General features: G+C 43.1%; 1 protein-coding gene across 4 annotated transcripts; it reads left to right on the top strand.

The window, feature by feature from the left end:
* Positions 1–8234: 8234 nt before the first annotated feature.
* On the top strand, positions 8235–18665 carry LOC146204670 (sterile alpha motif domain-containing protein 3-like). Of its 4 annotated transcripts, none has more exons than XR_014704020.1 (9): positions 8235–8501; positions 10207–10342; positions 10430–10636; positions 10704–10788; positions 12925–13058; positions 14922–15137; positions 17879–18053; positions 18151–18224; positions 18303–18665. XR_014704020.1 is itself a non-coding variant. In XM_084589377.1 (9 exons), exons 1-3 carry the CDS (start codon positions 8361–8363, stop codon positions 10456–10458), a joined length of 306 nt encoding a protein of 101 aa, XP_084445503.1. In that variant the 5' UTR covers positions 8235–8360; the 3' UTR covers positions 10459–10636; positions 10704–10788; positions 12912–13058; positions 14922–15137; positions 17879–18053; positions 18151–18224; positions 18303–18660. The 4 variants fall into 4 exon arrangements, 3 of the variants coding, with proteins under 3 accessions (XP_084445503.1, XP_084445501.1, XP_084445502.1); XM_084589377.1 differs by having other exon boundaries at positions 12912–13058; positions 18303–18660; XM_084589375.1 differs by having other exon boundaries at positions 12912–13058; positions 18303–18658.
* Positions 18666–19063: the final 398 nt, after the last annotated feature.

The following is a 19063-nucleotide window of genomic DNA, read 5'->3' as shown; positions in this document are numbered from 1 at the left end:
AACCACTCCGTCTAGGTACATGTCGAACTTTGACAATGCGAACATTATCGCCAGGCATTGCTTTTCGGTCACGGAGTAATACCGCTCCGCCGATGTGAGCGTGCGGCTAGCGAACGCGACAGGGCGCAGCTTGCCCTCTGTTCCTGCAACAAAACAGCTCCTACACCGGCATCACTAGCATCTGTCTGCAAGACAAACTGCTTGTTCAGGTCGGGAAGGCGCAAACTAGCGGTGTTCCTTATCGCGCGAGCCAAGGCAACAAAAGCATCGTTATGTTCCTTGCCCCAGACCCACTTCAAGCCTTTCCGCAACAGCTGGTTCAACGGCCTAGCGAGCTCCGAACAACTAGGGATGAATTGTCTGTAGAAAGCAACCATTCCCAAAAACCTCTGCAAGCTTTTCACGTCCGTCGGGCAGCACTCTTAAAAAAAAAGGTAGTAAAAAGTTAGTAACTGCCACTGTTACTACCTTTTCTTGTCAGTTACTACATTTGTACTACCCTGCGGGAAGCAAAGGGTAGTAAATAGGTAGTAACAGAAGCGGTTACTACCTTTCCACGATCGTTACTAACTTTATACTACCTCATGAAAGTAAAAGTAGTAAATGCGGCCGGTACTATGATTTATGCAGTAACAACCGTATACTACTCAGGTAACATATTTGACCGAAATATTCCATGATTATGAACTGCAATAATCTTGATAACATCGCTACCTGATGTAACAAATTTTCTTTAACGATGGAAAGCCGGTTTCATGAAATGTTACAAGCCGTAACGAAATATTGCCTGTGCTGCATGCTTTATCCAGACAGTGACCTGCAGCTACTCCCTGCACTGTCTACATGAGTCTCATAACATCACATGGTATAATTAAGCCACTTTACGAAATTATTTGGAAAATAAATGATTATACCTAGCCGTGTGAGGCTACCTCGCCGGCGGTCGAATAATGGACGTGAAATGCAGTGCAATTCCAGCTGGCCGAAATAAATCCAGAGAACGCTAAAATGGTCTTTTAGCCTACTTTAGATGTTAAACCCAGCATCACGAATTTCACGTACGTACATAAAATGGGTGTGTGTTAAATGCTATAAGTAACGCATATTTTTCTCGTTCAGTACTTCGAACTATACGTTGTCGATTACGAATTATGAACAGGACATGCCTTTTTTTTAATTGCCTGCTAATTTGCAATTCATTTATGTGACTTCAAACCGGAATTGGGATTTTTAGTTGATATCACGTAATTAAATATTATTTTTAGCCCTGATACCGTAAAATAAATATGCAGATCGCACTGAAATATTTTTCATGACTTTTGAAACAAAAATCTGTTTAACAGCATGCAACAACTGGCAAATGTGCATCCCCGCATGCACTTAGGCAAGCATGCAGACTGCACTGGAAGTGCCGTCTGATCTGAGCATACAAACTTACTTTTTCTGCCAGCGTCTCCATTATTGGCATCTTGGCTACTATCTACAGCTGGAAATCAGGTACAGGCAGAAATAAAACACATTGCAATAAAATATATTATCTCCTCCTGCAAGAATCCTATTATGACAACCCTGAAATTTGACCGTCGCGTTTTGGGAAATATTATGCATTATATATACAAAGTTTTCTAGTAAATGAATGCATACCACAACGGTAACATAAATAGCTGTCTACCTCTGTGGTTCACTTCGAACCACAACGTAGTGATGACAAAAAACGTAAAAAAATATCAGTCTTTATTATTGAGGTCACAAACACTGCAAAATCTTTTTTTTTTTACAAAACAAATGCACGCATCCAACAGAGAATACTGCCAGGTTAACCTATGGCCATTATTTCTGGCTTAAGGATCAATTTATTTCCGAAATACAAATCAAGTACTTGGGGCGATGGTAGCTCTGTCGGCTGTACAAGCCTCTCTTCTGCTGTCGTGCAAACGAAATATGACGAGCAGTGTCGCTCAAATGCTATAGTTCTGAGCACATTCACTTGCATGAAGAGAGAGCCACAGTACAAATAGAGCCGTACAATTTGGCCAAAATGAGGCAGGTGGTTTTTCTCTAAGATTACCACATCGTGCACGCTGTATGTAGTGTTCATAACAGTGGCCGAAGAAACTCCCCACACAGGAACATCATCTAAAAAAGTTTCATATGTGAAGGAAGGTAATTCTTCCCATTTCAAAGGTTTCGCCTTTGCCGTCTTTATGCCACTGTCTAACTCAAATTCATGCAGCTGGAAGCTCTGCAGTAGCTGGTGCCGTCCTGCAATCGACTTAAAAATGTTCTTGAAATTTTTGTTCTTAGAGGCTATCGCTTTCACGTACTGGTGGTTTGCCTCAAAGCGCATGCACCAAAATTGCTTCAGTGGACCCAACTGTTCAATCAGCCGTGGGTAGTGCACCAGAAAATGAAGTTTTGGAGTCATCTTGCCGGGGTAAAGGGAAACAAAATCAGTTAGGAAAAACCTAATTTCATCCTGCAGATATGCAAGGTATTCACGTGGAATTTCGTCAGCAAATGTCATGTCGACAATGCTCCTGAGACGAAGATACACTTCCCAGTGTTCGTTCTGCTTCGGAACACTGTCGCCAAACATAACTGAAAAGAAATGAAATAGACACCACTTCTGTGATGCAGTGCCCTTATATGAGCCTTCACCAGCCACAAAGGATTTTTCAAGTGCCTCGGGCTTGTTTTTCTTGTCGTGTGGCCCAAATTCAAATGCACCGACTCTGTCGAGGTCTGAGTAGCACAGTACATTAGATCTGATGAGGCCTTGCAACACTTGTCTTAGAACATGAGTCATTGACCCCTCCAGCAAATCATGCATCAGATCAGGAGGAAGCTGTTGTGTTATATCAAAGTAGCTTACATTAGTTAAAGGCGAACCACATTTTACCCCATGAAGCGCTGTGCTTAGAGGTTTGTTTACCATGGCAAGTTCAACATGGTTTTTATGCAAATCGGCTTCGCGTACCCGCACATCCTTTTCATGAAAGATTGTATCGAGCTTTGAGTATGCCACCGTGCAAAAACGGCATGGATGCCCTCTATTGAAGCAGCAGGTGAAGCCACCTAGCCTATTCATTGAAAGATTATCCCCGCAGAAGGCCACCAGAAAAGCTGTGATTTTCATAGTAGTATCACATTGTTTCACAGTGAAACCATTTGTGCCCAGAGTTGACAGTTCAGTCAGAATTGGCTTAAGAATTTCATCGATTCCATATTTGATAACCAGTTTGTACCGTGCAATGACTGCCAAATGTATAGCACTGAGCTGCGACCTGTAGCGAGCATGAATGTTTAACACACTGAAATAGACAACAAGGAGCTTGTGAACGCAGCGTTTTGATCCTAATGGGTTGACAATTTCCACCTCGTCTGAATACAACACAAGAAATAGTGTGTACTGGGACCCATTTTGCAAAATCGCGGAAAGCTTTTCATTGCACAGCCGGCCATCACAAAAGCTGCGCAGTAAAGATGAGTGTGGAGTCAAATCTTGATTCAGATGACTGCGAAAATTTTGAGAAATCATTAAGTTGTACAGAACACCAGTGATTGGAATGCACTGAAAAGTTTCTCTAACACCCAAAACATGCTCTTCAGGCTTTACGTAAGGAAGGTTTTCCTTAGCGAACTGCTCCCTCTTGTACTTGCTCACCACATCTTGAAAAATTTCGTCTAGGAAGTTGCAAGCTAGCAGGCTGTGCAATTCCTTTCTTATCTCGAGAGGCTGGATGTCTTGCTGAATCTTTGTGGCAAACAGGCGAAACAGGTCGAAAAAGGTCACTTTGAAGTGGTGAAAGATGTTCTCCACAGTCGAGTGCGGTAACTTGTGCACTTCTGTCATGCTGAAGAAAAGTAAACACAGCTGATGTTTCATTTGATCTTTGAAGTCAACTGTGGCGCTTGAAGGCGAAATACCGGCGCCTTGTTCCCCACCATCTGTACAGTCTGTGAGAAAGCTAGAATTAAGCAGCTCCGTTCGGCTTGAAGCTTCGTCTTCTGTCATGGTAAGACTCGTCAAATCATCCGATGGTACCTTAAGAAAACTTTGTTCCGGGATGGAAGCATTGTGAAGTTCGTCGAGGTCCATGTAGCTCCTGTGAGCTCGGTAGAGATGTCTCCGATACGATTCAAACACTTGGTACGTCTTAGCGCAGCCTTCCACACCACACATCACGGAAAAATTGTGGTCGTAGCGGTGGTCTCTGATGTGCCAGACCACTTTACAAAATCTCGTGGAAGAAAATGGGCAACGCGGGCACGAATGCAGCATCTCGGTGAATGCATGTACTGTCACACCACGAAGTCAGTCATTTGCTATGTACGGTACAGTTCGACGTATCTTATGCTACTTTCCGAAATCAACGCTTGCCAGCTGCAGAGCGGCGAAGGAAAGTAAAGCACAAAAGCACACAAACCACGTGCGCGCAGTGTCGCTGTCATTAAAACGAAGGTGACGACGCGCGTGAGCGGCACACTGCACAAGAAATGACGAGTGCCAACTACCACGCTGCGGGAGCGATTTTCCCGCCACGCTTTTCCCCTCTCCTTCTGCCTCCGCCTCTGAACGTTAACCCTGAACTGGAGACGCGGGAACACGCCGGCGCAGCGCCCTTGTGAAAGCCCGCTCGCCGTGCCCAGTGCTTCGCAGGCGATCCTCAAACATCCTACTCTGGACTGTATTGTATATTATGACAGCTTTTTATTGTTATTTTAACCTATCCTGACCTTTCTTCCTGTGGCTCACCTCGTTGATTTCCCCTCCCTGTCCCTAGCTATCACTTTAATTCCGTTGTACCAGTTTAAGTGCTTTAGTTAGCAAGACAGAAGATACCGGGGCTGGCAAACTTCCTTATGCTGATATTTTAAATAAATAACCACGCACCACTACTACTGCAGAAATTTTTCGAACCTTTGGCCCCAGTGGTCCCCCTGGGTAAGGGGCCTGCAGTAGCCGCCCGCCGCACCTGATGATTTGCCATAAAAGAGCAATTGCTCTAATTGACATTCACCCAAGCGCAGCCATACGGCTACAATGGAAAGCTATGCAGCTTTCTCAGGAACAACCCCCCCCCCCCCCCCCCCTTTGTGTTGTGTGCCCTTTGTGTTGTGTGCGTTTCAGGCAAAAGTACACGTGAAGAGAATATGAGAGGGAGGAGAGTACGGGGAAGGAACATGGAGGGAAAAAAAGCGGCGCGGCTCGAGGTATCGACTAACTGCCGACGATGCGGCGCTCTGTCCAAAGGCCAGACCAGGCGCACCGTGGACTGAAGGCGGGCATCCGGCGTTGTTTTCCCACGCCTCGAGGCTGGATATCACGTACTCACTAGGACAGCGCGTACAGTCGTGAGCAAACGTGGTATACAACACTCGGCAGATGGCAGAGCTCCGGAAAACTGAATCGAAATGCCATCTAGCTTCAGCGTAAGGACAGCGACAGTGACACAGGCGTGTGAATCAAATGGGGCACTGCCATTATTGTCTCGATTTTACGTAGCTGTTGCCAGTTGAAGTTGGCATGCAGTTTTCTCGAGCTCCGCCACCGGCTGAGTGTTGTATACCACTTTTGCTCACGACTGTACTCATCGTCCGCAATTGCTCTAGCTCTATCATTTTCTACAAAGCCTCCCCCTCCCCCTCACGTGTGCGTTCAGTCGCAGCTTGAAAAAGAACCAACCTGCTCCTGCTAAGGGCGTCGTTCGGGCCCCCTAAACGATCGTAAGATCTACTCTTGCAAACACAGACCTTACTGCCAGGTTTCACTGCAACAATCATTTAATCAGGGCTACGGCTGTTCCAGGCATGTTCCAAAAATGAAGGCGGCTCTTAATTTTTGTTAACGCTTTCAGTCGCCTTTCTCAATTTAAAAATGAATTTGCCTTTTTTCAGAGAAAGAGGGTAAAAACCACATAAGCACCCTTTGGTACATTCAATTCCCCTTTTAAAGAATCTGGCCTTGCTAAAGGTGCTCTCTTCCTCATGATTATTATTTTTTTCTAAGCGCGTAGTAATCAGATTGCCCATTCCACTGAGCAACAGCCATTTTTTTTCCCTTTCGGCGTTTTGAAAGTGGATGTGTGACTGGTCAGAGGAGCGAGAAAGGCACAGGAGAAAAACAAACAAGACAAAAGACTGCCGGCGAGATACTGCCAGCGGTTCAGGGAAAGGAGACTGAACCAACTGAACTGCACAGACACAAGAAGAGGCGATGCGGTGGCGCGGCCGCCGATGAGAGTCGTCTAGCTCCGGCGCACAGGTTCCCGATGGGTATCGAGTTAATGCTGGTGTTTTCAGGGTACACGCACGTACACAGACCCGGTCCAATGTTAAAATGGTGTGGAGTCTCTGGCTTAAACTAAGGGAAGTGTTTACAAACACTCCTTACAACCGAATAATGCGTTCTACGAGAAGATCACACTTACTATTCAGTGCATCAATGCGCGGCTTTTCGCCTCTTTACACAATAATAATGTGGTGATAAGTCTCGGACATCCTGCACATAATATGGAACTGCAAAGAGCAATTAGAGAAATATAAAGCTCGAGCACTCAGCCAAGCAGAGTTTGAGGCAGAGCTGGCCCACAATTGGTCGGCGAACCAGGTCGCACCGGCGCTTCGTGATGATTGTACGCGCATCTTGCGATGTAAGCAATCGTCGATTTCAGTTCACTGTAGTTAATTCTATACTCGATGACCATTTTCATTCGTTAAAATTCGCAATTTTTTTCCGCAATAAGCAAATTTGTACAAGAGAAAGCAGCGCTCAAGAAGGTGCACGAAAGCTGTGCCTCAGTGCGATGCAGACTAAAGCCCACAAACATTTACGTGCTGTTAAGATCGAAGGCTCAGCTCCATTCCAAGCGGCCGGATGTTCCACTCGGACGACGACGCGACGGCAGCGGCGGCGGATCCGTGCACGCGGCTAGCTCCTTCATCGGTAAAACGCGTGTAAGACAACACTTCGGTAGTTCGCCGTGCGCCAGACAACCATTTCTACGCGACTGCCGGTCGGTGCCTTGATTCTCACGGCTTGGATCAAGGCCGGAGACTGGTGATGAACACGTACGCCGTGATCGGATCAGCGAAGCTTGCGTGGGCGAGCTGTATGATTGTGCGGTGAGAACGCCGACTCGACGTCCGGTCGAGGAATTCCACTCGTGTTGTATTGCAAGCCAAGGTGGTGTTCTGCTGGACTCGCGTTCTCACGGTCGAGGCCTGGGACTGTGAATCCCGATGCGCCCGCAGGCGCCAAGTGAGATTTGCGGCTCGTGACAGCAAGAATTGCCACAACATACTCTCCGAGATCAGGTCGAACATGCGACTCCTCGACAGGTGGGCAAATAATTAAAAATAAAAATAAAATGTTGATAAATCTCATGTAATGTCTTCTCTGCCGTAAGCCTTTGCCCATTCCTCCAAACCTCACAAATATTTCGCAAGCCCGCGTATAGCGCACGAATTTGGGCGAAATTGTAGCGAAATGGGCGGCTCCGGACATCGGCGCCGCAACGAGCAGCAAGTTTCCGCGGTGTGACACGGCGTTGCCTAACTGTCGAAGAAACAAGAAATTTCAGTGGCCACGATGCTGGAGAAAGCGGACTTCGTGAAGCTTATTAACATGATCAATGATGACATAAAAACGGCACGAAAGCGCTGTTGGCGGGTGGCGACGACATGTTTCTGATTAGTTCGTGACGGTGACGGTGATGGTGGCTGTACCCTTTGCAACGGGTCGCCAGCGCCTTGCGACGCGGCGGAGCCAAAAATTTCTATAGGGAAGAAAAAAAAAGGCACAAATAGACACAACCTAAACATTCTTTCTATAACTCAAGAAAAGGAGGTTGCCAGATAAAGCACGACTCTCCATTTACGAAGTGTTCTGTTGGAGTGGTCTATGCTATTTTCTTAACGTGTGGAAAGCTTTATGTTGGCCAAACTGGCCGATGCATCAACGAGCGTTTGGGGGAACATGCATGAAATTTATCAGATTTAATGGGGCGATGTGACAGAGTCGCCAACACGAACACGCTGTTGACGGACCGAGTTGACCAACTCTTTCCGCAGTGTGACTCCGCCTTAAGAGCTCATGCAGCAGCATGAGGCCGCCACAACAACATAAGCGAGAAATCATTGCGCGCAAGAGAGAGAAGGGAGTGGCGTCAGAGGAGGTTGGCTTGCGGAGGCTGCGCGCGCTCTCTCCTAGTTCTTCTCTTCCTCCACACCTATTGTCTCGCCGTGGTTCACACGTTGGGAGGGAGCAACACGAGGTTGTTCGTTTGTGTGCTTAGCTCGTGTGCTACCGGGGATCAGTGGCATTTGCTTCGTTTAATTGCGGCAGTTTCCTCCACGCAATGTCTAAGATAGAGTGCTTGATAACTTGGAGAGGACGGAAGAAGGTGCTACATGTCGGTGGCGAGCGCAAGAAATCTGATGTGCTCAAGGCCATCATGGAGACTGATGTGCGAGACTCGGCGCAGTACGACCGAATTGAGGTATGTGTTTCTTTTTTCTGGTGTCTTGGTGGTGATAAGCATTTCAATGCCCGGGAATTTTCGCGCCCGCCATAGAACAAGTATGCTTGCGGTCATAGTTGGTTTACTGGTTAAGAAGCGTATATGTATGTAGCCAGCGAGCTAAGCCTTTGGTTAGGCCCGTGCGAGCCATACTGCTGGCACTCGCCTCCATCTTTTTCGCCGCTTGTTATTCCGGTGCTTGCTTGGGCTTAACGTGAAAGTTAGAGAGGTGGTACGCATACTCTCGTTTTGCACAAACGTGCTTCGAGTTGTTTCTGATGTAACTGAATAGTGCCCTGCCATGATGACTCAGTGGTTATGGCGCTCGATGTCCAAGTATACTAGATCGAATCCGGGCTGCGGCAGCGCTTTTCGATGGAGGCGAAAAACAAAGCGCCCGTGTGCTGTGCGATGTTAGTGCACGCTAATGAATCCCAGGTGGTAGAGATTACTAGAACCTTCCACTCCGGCCCGAGTCTCTAAACACCATAAACCAAACCAAATAACACACGATAGCCATCGCAGGACTGGTACCACGCGGTTTCAGTCATTGTATAATGTTACGTAGCTGGGAGACAAGATGCGCTTTTTTTTTTTTTAATTCGAAGACTTGCCATTTGGCAATGGAATGGGGCTGTCTTTAACTTAAGTAAGTCGTGTAGATTATTTTCTTCTATAAACTCGGGAAAACTCCAACTCTTAATGTTGTCCATTAGCCATAGGTGTAGGTCTTGCTTCCTTGTAGCCGACAGTCCAACCTCTTGTAGGCGTCTTGTTCTTGATGGCTGCATTCCTGGACATGTCCGTAAAATGTGGCGAAGATCCACCTCGGCGGACACTCAGGGCACGTGCTCAACATTGCATCTTTTTGAGAACCCCAGCGGCACGTCACCCACGGCGTAAGGGCCGTCTCAACCCTAATACTTGAATAGGTTTCAGTTCCAATATTTTGCAGTGTTTGGAGTTAGTGCAGAAATGCTTGCGAAGCTCTATAAACCCACAATATTGTGCCTGTTTTTTTTTTTTTTAGCTATATGGCTTCCTATGTGCTGCTCTCTTTTGATGTCCATTAATTTTGAAACCTCGAAACAAAAACAGCAAAAATAGGTAAATTACATTTCTTCGCGACACCAATTTTGCATTAGATTCAAGTGAAAAGAACTTTCTTACTCTGCACCCCACAACTAAAGCAGTAGTTGTGACTGGTATAGTTTGAAATGGGTGGAAAATACAGGTGAAAGAATGCACTTTGCGTGCAACACTTGTTCTGAATCAAGCTCAAATGATTCTCTATTAAATGCAGTAGCAGTCTTCCCCAACTGTGGTATCTGTGTAGTAAGGCTGGCCGCAGTTTTTTACCATTTGTGGAATCGAAGCAGTTACTGTTACTGACTGGCAAAGGAAAATAAAATTTGATTTGATTTGATTTGACTTGCAAATCAGTATATAATGTGAAGTAGAAACCATATCGTGGCGTGATATGGTCCATAGGGTCACGAAGAGTCGGACACGACTGAACGACTGAACTGAACTGAGAAACATTAGGCTTTTATTTATCTACCTTGATATATTTGAAACAGGAAGCAGGAATGTTTCACTGATTTATTATGGAATTAGAAATTAGTTATGTTTGCATTGTTTTTCTTATGTTTGTGGCTTCCGATTTATCCTCACACAATTATAGGTCTACCACTCCCGTTTTGAAGAATATGTGGAGGTTGCAGAGGACTACACATTTTGCGACGGGGATAAAATAAATCTTGTTGCCAAGAACAATGGCGCTTCAAGCATGGATGAGAAAGCGTGCTGCCCGAAACTGGGTAAGTCAAAACTTTTGCTGAAACTATCACATGTTTGTAGTCAGGAGGCTTATATTGCTTCTATTTGAATACTATGTTTGTTTTCAGCACACCTTGTGAAACACCATTGCTGTTAGCTCCCGGATGCAGCCAGGTTAACCAGCAGCAGCAGCTTAATCGTCAAGAGTACGAGCTGCCAGCTATCCCATTAGACATCAAAGCAGAGATTGTAAGAATGAACGCAGGGGAAATATCAAGCCGCACGAAAAGTCGCATAGTCGCCTGGATCACAACACATTTGCTAACTGCTGATTTGTAAGTATTGTCTGGTCTTGTTGTGTGCCTGGATCCAGGAGCTGCTTCACCTGCATGGTGTTCACAGGTATCCTGGACGACTCTACGAGACAGCTGCTAAGGCCCTTGTATTGAAGTATCCGGTCCTCCGAGACACGATTGGCACTGGATATGTAAGTACTTGAAAAAGCCTTGCTTGCTAGTAGCAAATATTATCAGCATTCATACACCAGCACCATAATTCATGGAATGTGGGGCCCACATCTCGGTTGTCCACATACTAATTATTAACGCGAAAGCGTTACTTCGCTATGTTCATAGATTTTTCTCCGCAGGCCGTGCCCGCAGACCGTGTCCGCAAAATTGTGTCCGCAGCAGTTGCGAGTAATTGAGACGTGGTAGAGGTATATGAGTAGTGCCATTCGATAGAGGCTGAAGTAATGTTGCTGCCGAAAAAATAATTAGGCCAGTAAGTTAATTAGGTAATTACAGGCAAAACACGCTAAATCGTGTCCGCAGCAGTTGTAATTGAGAAGTTGTAGAGGTTAATGAGTGGTGTCAATCGATAGACAGTGACATAAAGTGTGCGAAAAAATAATTAGGCAATAAGGTAATTAGGTTTTAATTAGAGGCATAAAAATGGAACAGTAAAGGCGAAAATGATCTCATTAGCGAATGGCTTAGCGCCACATTTGAATGTATCAAATACGAAAATAGTTACTTAAATCAGTCAATTAAGTGACGTGAAGGACGTGAAGGATGTGACGTCACGCGACCTGAAGTCGAGCCAAAAAAGGACATAGGAAGAGATTGACACGCAATTTGAAAGTGCCAAAGACTAAAATGGGTAAACAAGAAGTGAATTAAACAACTAGAAGCAACTAGAAGTAACCAACAGCAGCATCCGTGCATTCGCATTACTCCAATGCAGATTCTCCAGTGCTCTTTAATTTTTTCTGTGATGGTCGAGAAAGAAACAAGGCTAAATTTGTTAGAGCTGTACATTAAAATATCAATGTACCTATAATTAATTTTAAGTGGAACGAATGTATTCATTGGACAGGGTTTTTAGATTTCTAACTGAGTAGGTTCTTTACATGGGATTCCCTATTCTCTCCTCATTGGCAAGGAGAAGGCTGCACGTTAATTCTAGCTGTCAGATGCCTCGCAATTCTTCCCCTGACAAGCACAGTCGATGAGGTGATTCCAATTTTTTGAAGCATGCAAAATTCGTTCTTTCACAATTCTAGTACATCCTAATATACACAAGAAATAAATCCATACACATCATCGCATTACCATCTTTTAAAAATTTCACCTTAGCCTTTTTTATCCCCAAGACTGCTTTAAAACCTTTTAGAAATTGATGCGTAGCACATATTGTAACCGGATGCCCTTGTGCCAATAAAATTCAGCATTATCAGTGTCAATATTCTGGAAAAAGCGTCCCATACGTGTATAAAAGAGATGGAGCAAAAAAGAATGAACGGGGTATTTTCTGTTGCGCAGATTCGAAAATTCCAACTTCAGAGAAAAAGATTTTGTGTGGTAAAGTGATTAATAAGACTCGGCAGGTAGCATGCAGATTTGAGGCCACATCCTGGTCACAACACTGTTGCATTTCTTTATTTTCACCTAAGTACAGCATGAATAGTCGAGCTATCAGCATGTCACTTTTTTTCTTTTTTGTCTGCTCGCTTTTTTTTTCAGGCAATAGATTATCTGAACTACTTTTGTTTTCATACAACTTCAGTGCTGTTGACGCTAATGCACCTACTCCCATATTAATGAGACTTCCATTAGCATCCTGTCCATGTATATAACTTACTTTTCAGGATTGTTGTAGGGCATCAATCTGTTGCATGTCTTCCATGAAGAACAGTTTTTAATTGGGGTGTACAAGCTGCAGTGCAATTATTAAGTCCAAAGCTTGTTTCTTCTGGACATTAGCCTTATCCAGCACTGTACTGCTTGCTTTGCAAACGTCCTTGAGTTTGGGGAACAAAAATGTTAGTGCACCACTGACAAGGAGGGCTGGTGTGCCCATGGCTAATGCATATCTGCTCTGGCTAGAAAAAACCAGCACTGCTCTTGTATTCTGAAGTAAGCACGAGCGACCACTAAATAATGCCTACACCTTTCTGCATGCCTTTTCTGCAGAGAAAATTTGTATTTGCTGCTGGTGGCCACTAGAGTAGTTCAAGAAAGCTATTTAAATTTACTTTGTTTTACATTCGTCACCTTATAAATGTCCTTTGTTTTACATTCCATAATGATGAGTTATGTTTATTCACAGGATTCCTGGAAAGTTGCATTTAAATATAAGATGGGCAACATAAGAAAATCTCTGAGTTCCGAGCCTCCTGTGCAAGAGGCAAGGAAGAAATTCGGAAAAAAAAGGTATTCTGAAGACTGCACAGTAGCAAAGAAGCAGTGCCGCGTGGTGAGTAATACCCTCCCTGTAAATCAGTGCTAAAAGCATTCGGATTTGTACAAGTTTGGTCTTTTTGAGCCTAATAATTGTAAGTGAGAGTTGCATGTTTTTGAGGTTGAGTTTGACTATCGCTGGACATGAGGAAATGGAGAGAAGTTTACGGACCCTGCCACCTCATGCAATCGATGTATTATTGGCCCTTACAGAACCCTCTTTTCATAAAAGCATACAAACCTTCATGTTTTCTTATTGCAGTGGAATAACAAGCAGGCATGTTTGCAAACAGAAGTAAACTAAAAGGTACAGACTGCTAATTGAGCGCTTCATGAAACGTAGGAAAAGAATGCCGGCACACCTGATTCTGCGTTGTATAGTAACTTCAAATTTTAAAAATTTTGTACGACTTGGTATTTCATTCTTAGTTTGGCGCCAGTGCAAAAAAGGCTACACACAGAAAAAGCAGCCGAGACGTTGTCGCTGAACCGCCTTCTATTAAAAGAACAATATAGATTATAACAATTGCCTGATGAATGTTGTCCAAAGACAACCAAAATCCACTTGACACAGACACAAGAAAGGAATGCATTAGCCCTCCCTGAGCATAGCCATCTCTGACTGATAAAGCAATTGAGATCTAAGCGTGTGTTTCCTTCTTTCAAACTCTTAAATGTGTCATCGACATTCTATATTCTTCGTTCTTTGCTAAAATAAATCTTTGTTTGCCGGGCATGGATATCAAGCAGAATCTCGACAATGTATGCCAAGGTGACCCCTTACAATCATGCTGATACAATGATCGGTCAATTGCACCTTTTATACGACTTTGCATTCATAGCATCTACAAAATGAATTACTGCAGCAACTTTATGTTTTCACTAACCTTGTCTTGATAGACCATATGACATACATATAAAGCACCGCTTGCTTCCAGACAACACAAGCCTGCATCTGCATGTTCCTATCTCATGACCCCAGAGTCAGAGGTCCGTTCCTTCACTTGGTTGCCCATTTTTTTTTCAGCAACAGTCCTGTGCTTTCTTCAGCGACATAACATTATAGCGGGGATAGGTCATGGCCTAGCTCTACCCATCGGTGGCGGCAAAGTGATATCTGTGTCTAACTAAAGATTGGCTTGCGAACTGAGGCTCCCCCTCAACCATTGCTCAGTGCTCTTTCATAAAATGTAGCTACCTTTTTCTCTCGTTCTATCCTGGATTTTATACACCTCGTTCGCAGGAAAAGTATAGTAGTAAGAATAGTGGTCAGCACCACATGTCAGAAATAATCAGGGGCTGCATAAAGATTGTCACTGTAATTTGTGCTTCTTGTGATTGATGATTGATTTGTGGGCAGTGACGAATTATGAAATCATTGTAATTGATTGATCGATGAGTTAAAGAAATAAAAAATGGAAAAGGGGTGTTCAGAGCTTTGAAAATGCTCCGAATGAGAAGCCAATGCTTGATGATGCTAATAGTTTGTGCTTGTCAAATTGAAACTTCTTGCCTGGCTAAAGGATGCAGATAATAAAATTTTTATTTCAGTTGGACCTAGTGGAATATTATTGTGCACATTTGCAATTCTGTACAGCTTTTTATGTGCCTGTCTTCTTCGTACTATGGTGTAGATAGTTGGAAAGCACTGCAAACACATGTACACAGGCCTTCTAAGGTATTCTGTAACCAGGGTTATCGCAAAGGTAAGTACCGAAGCCACAGGACATTTCTGGACAGTATAGACTTTCATACACAACTATTAGTTTTTCAGTTTGTAGATATGCATTACTGAGAGCTAGTTACCAGAAATTATACTTAATGTTACTCATGAGAGCGTGATCATTGTATTTACATTTGCACAATATTTTGTTACCAGGAAAAACCGGCATTGGATGTAGAAGAGGATGGTGGTGTTATTGATGCACACATTGATTTTATGGAAAAAGAAATGAGAAAAATGAATCCAGACATCATAAAGCTTGAAGCTTCAATGAAGCAGACTTTATCTTCTCGAAGGAAATGGATCAGGCAAAGCAGCCCTCCAACGTCAGAACTTCTGCTGAAATATCCAGCTCTAAGTCTTCGTGAACTGGTAAGTGTGACATCAGCTTGGTATCAGACTACCTTCTGCTTCCCTGTTATAACTCGTTATTGACTGTTGCTGGGACAATTATGAGAAAACCTATAATTTAGTTTCAACAGGAACAGTTGTGCAGGACTAGTATAAGTGATGTGTAAACGCGGCATATGTAAACATGCTAGAAAATATATGGCTGCATTCAGGTAAAGACTTATCAAAAACCCATGACCATCTTTCGTGTCCAGTGAAATTTTTTATCCAATAAGCAAAAGTGCTGACGCAAAGGTATGAACCGTAGTTTTAGTTTTGTTAAATACACTGTATTTGTAACACAAATGTATCTCAAATGAAAAAGAATATTTGTCATTTTGTTTGGAGTCTCGCATCATAGACACTAAAATGTCTTCATATCAGTATTTACTGATTACTTTTATAGCATATGCTCTCAAATATTATATAAAAGCTTTTTCTTCGTTATTCTTTAAGAGAACAATCTCATACTTAGCCTGAACAGTCACACACTACAAGAAACGTTTTCAGCCCTATATTCTGGCAGCTGCATTCAGGTTGTTCCACTGAGTCTTTTTTTTTTTGTATTTACTAGGTCATGCCCTCGATTTCAGGCAAAATTGCGAGTTCATGACTAGATTGTTTTCTGCATCAGATTTTTTTTCTGATGGGGTTATAGCTCATTCTTTAAACAGAACTTCACGGGTTAAGGAAAGTAATATCTTGCTATCTGATGACAATGGGAGTTAAGCTCTGTGTGGCAGCAACACACACACACATTTGGCATCGTGCCAGGCATCCTGTGGCTGCTGTCCAGCTTGGCATCTCCTTGTGGTGGAAGCCGCTCATTAGAGAGATGTTCTTGTCCGAATTGCCACGAAATATGTGATGCAACTAAAAACATGATGAAAGTTGCTGAAATTGATGCAGCTGACTTTGTTAGAATTCTACTTGAAAGGTTCGAGCTTTGAATACCATATTACTGCAGAAAGCCAAATATGAACCTGATCACTACGCCGTGTGAAAGGTATCCCCACTTTCGCCACTACATAAAGCTTCTTCTTCTAGGAGACAGTCCTTAAGGCGTCCATGCAAGTCCATGCAAAACCCAGGCTCAGTTTTCTATTTTTTATAAATTTAAACAAAATAATGCAACACTTTTCGGAGTTGCACAGTAATGATGTAATGAGGAATATTCAGGGCAAGATATTAAAAATCAAAGGTAATATTTTTTGTTTTCAAGTCAGTTGCCCATTTTTTTTTTTAATTTGGCATAATTTGAAGGGGTGTACACAAAACTTCACTGGTCTAACAGGACCTGTAAGGTACTCAGAAAAACATCAAGGAATAAGACTTTTACATCTGCAAATGAACTGCTTAATATTAGCTTGTGCAGTGCTTAGTTCTGTGAGAGAACTTCGTGACTGTTTCCCCGAAAAACTGCAATAATGGTTCTATAATATTCTAGTTGTATAATAATGACTAAATACTTGTGCTGAAGAAATTGTAGAGGTCACTCGATGAGGCGAAACCCATTATAGCGCGGTGGATCGTAGCCGGTTACATGTGTCTGCGAATTATTGTGACAGATACTGCGCCTTTTCTATCCTCTAAATCAATTTCAAACGCCAATAACTGCTGCTGTACTAACGCCTTAACTTAGACATCTGAGTGTGCTTCTTTTTGCTATGTGGTGCGGCGCTCGAGGAAGTGGCAAATGAAAGGCAACTCACGGACGCCTGGATCGGATGCCTGGCGGGGTCAGCTTCGTATATGCATGACTCGCTTGGTGACGTCAAGGGGTGCGCGAGCGCCCCTTGTCAACACAACCAGCATTTCATTGAACGCATCAAAGTTCACCGGCGTTCTATAATTCGTTTACAGGAAAGGGAAGGCGCAGTATCTGTCATTCGCCGAATTCCGCTATCATCCTCACGGTAGACAAGGGGAATTATGAAGAACGTTTCACGATTTGAGCGTGGCGTAGTTGGTAAAGTGCTGGGATCCAGGCGGTCTGGGGATCCAAGGGATATAGATATGATTCCTTGGGGAGACATGGTCTATTAGTTATTTTTAACTCTCTCACGAAAGCGTGACACCTCTGCTGATAACCTTCTGTCGACAATGATGAGGCATTTAAGGCTTTTGCCCTAATATAATTTTAATGTGCATGCAGTAGGGCTTTGAACTTGCTACTTTATGAAATGTAAAATTACAGTTTTCCACCCCTTGTGATAACCTGGTTTTTTTTTCGAGGAAACTTTATATTTTGCAAAGTGATGGTTCATTCTTTAGATCAATGGTATTTTTCATTGTGTTAAAAATTTAGTTGAGAAAAAAAATGTTCATGGTACTTCAGTTGCACTCCATATCTGAATACACCCATATTAAGGGGCTCCACACATAGTGTTTCTCAGAAGAAATGATAAACTATTTATCAGGACAAGTGTCATGTAAGGAGTCTTGCCCCGTCTATTTGTGACGTATTTTTAAGTTTTATCCTTAAAGTGGATTGTTGGGAAGAGCTGGGGACAATTGTAATGACGGAGTTTAAACAATCACTGACACTGCTATGTCACTTAGAGGAGTAAATGTCCATATCATTTTTAGATTTTTTTTTGCAGAAGAAATGTCCGTACTAGAACAAATAGGTTAAATAAGCACCTGCTTTTTCTTTTTAGAATTGTCAAATTTGAAATGCACTACATGTTATTGATGATTGTCTTTTCATATTAAATTTCCAGCTTCGTTGGGAGTTCAAAGCCATAACAGGTGTGGATTTTGAGCCACTGATTTTGGAATTTATTAATAAATATGGAGAAAAGTGCATCCAGCTGGCAAAAGCATACCGCCCTGCAAAGGTGATCATTGCTTAGATGCAGGAGTCAATTGAAAAGGCCGAGGGCACTGCAAAAACATGTATGTATGGAGAGTTTTTCCTAGACCAGATTGCTTTTGTTTTTGCGTTTTTGGAATTGACCGGTTGTTCTATGAATTATGTTCTCCTTATGTGCAGATTGTTTTGCTGTTGGGGTACTAAAACTTTTACCGCACCTGGTAAAAGAGCAAGCATACTTCCTGAAAGGACCGGTAAGGAGCACTCTTTATTTTTTCTATGGCTCAACTGCTTGAAGGGAATTGACTTTTTTTATATCATTATTATTACAGGATGCCTACCCTTCCCTCATCATAAGTGAAACACCGTACGAGGCCACTGAAGTATGTGCGGCATTTGAAGGCCTGAAGATAGACGTTATGGATATTGTAGCAGGTGTTAGCACGCTAATGGAGATGTATTGGGTGTTAAATATCAAATACTCCAGAAAAAATAAGAATATGTTTCTATTGTTGGAACATTTTTGTGGGCTACGGTCAACAGCCTTGACCCCACTTGTCATGCGAACACTTTCTGCTCTAAAGAGTGAGTGAAGTTTGGTTGAGAAAATAAAGTTTTTTTTTAGTAACAGTTGTCTTAAGTTTCTGGTAGACATATGAACGTCACACACTTCATATTCTTAAATTAACTGCATTCATATTTTTTCGAATCGAGACAGCGCAGCAATATGGTACCGGTATGTTATTCAGCATTCATGCTTTAGCAGTTAGCTTGCTGACAAGGAAGCAACATTTTGAGTAGTTATGGTTGTGGAGCTTGATTTTTCTGCCCGGCAGGAGCTTCTTAGTCAATAGGACTTGCTGCACAAGTATAATTATGCTGGTATCCTGAATTATGCATAGTTTCATGCATTACATTTTTGATTGTGGGAGGTTTCATTCTTATGCAAGCAATACTAATGCTTTCCTTGTCACTGTTTTCATGCGCACATTAGTGTCAGTTAAAATATGGCACTTGCTACTAGCTGATAAGGGTGATTCCTCCTTCATAGGGGCACTACTAGTGCTCCTAAATGTAGTTCCTGTTACTACCA

The sequence above is a fragment of the Amblyomma maculatum genome, chromosome 1, assembly GCF_055883805.1.
Source record: "Amblyomma maculatum isolate TAMU_Amacu chromosome 1, ASM5588380v1, whole genome shotgun sequence".
Classification (NCBI taxonomy): Eukaryota; Metazoa; Arthropoda; class Arachnida; order Ixodida; family Ixodidae; genus Amblyomma; species Amblyomma maculatum.
Note: the sequence above shows the minus strand (reverse complement) of the source record. Positions and strands in the feature narration are given on the sequence as shown.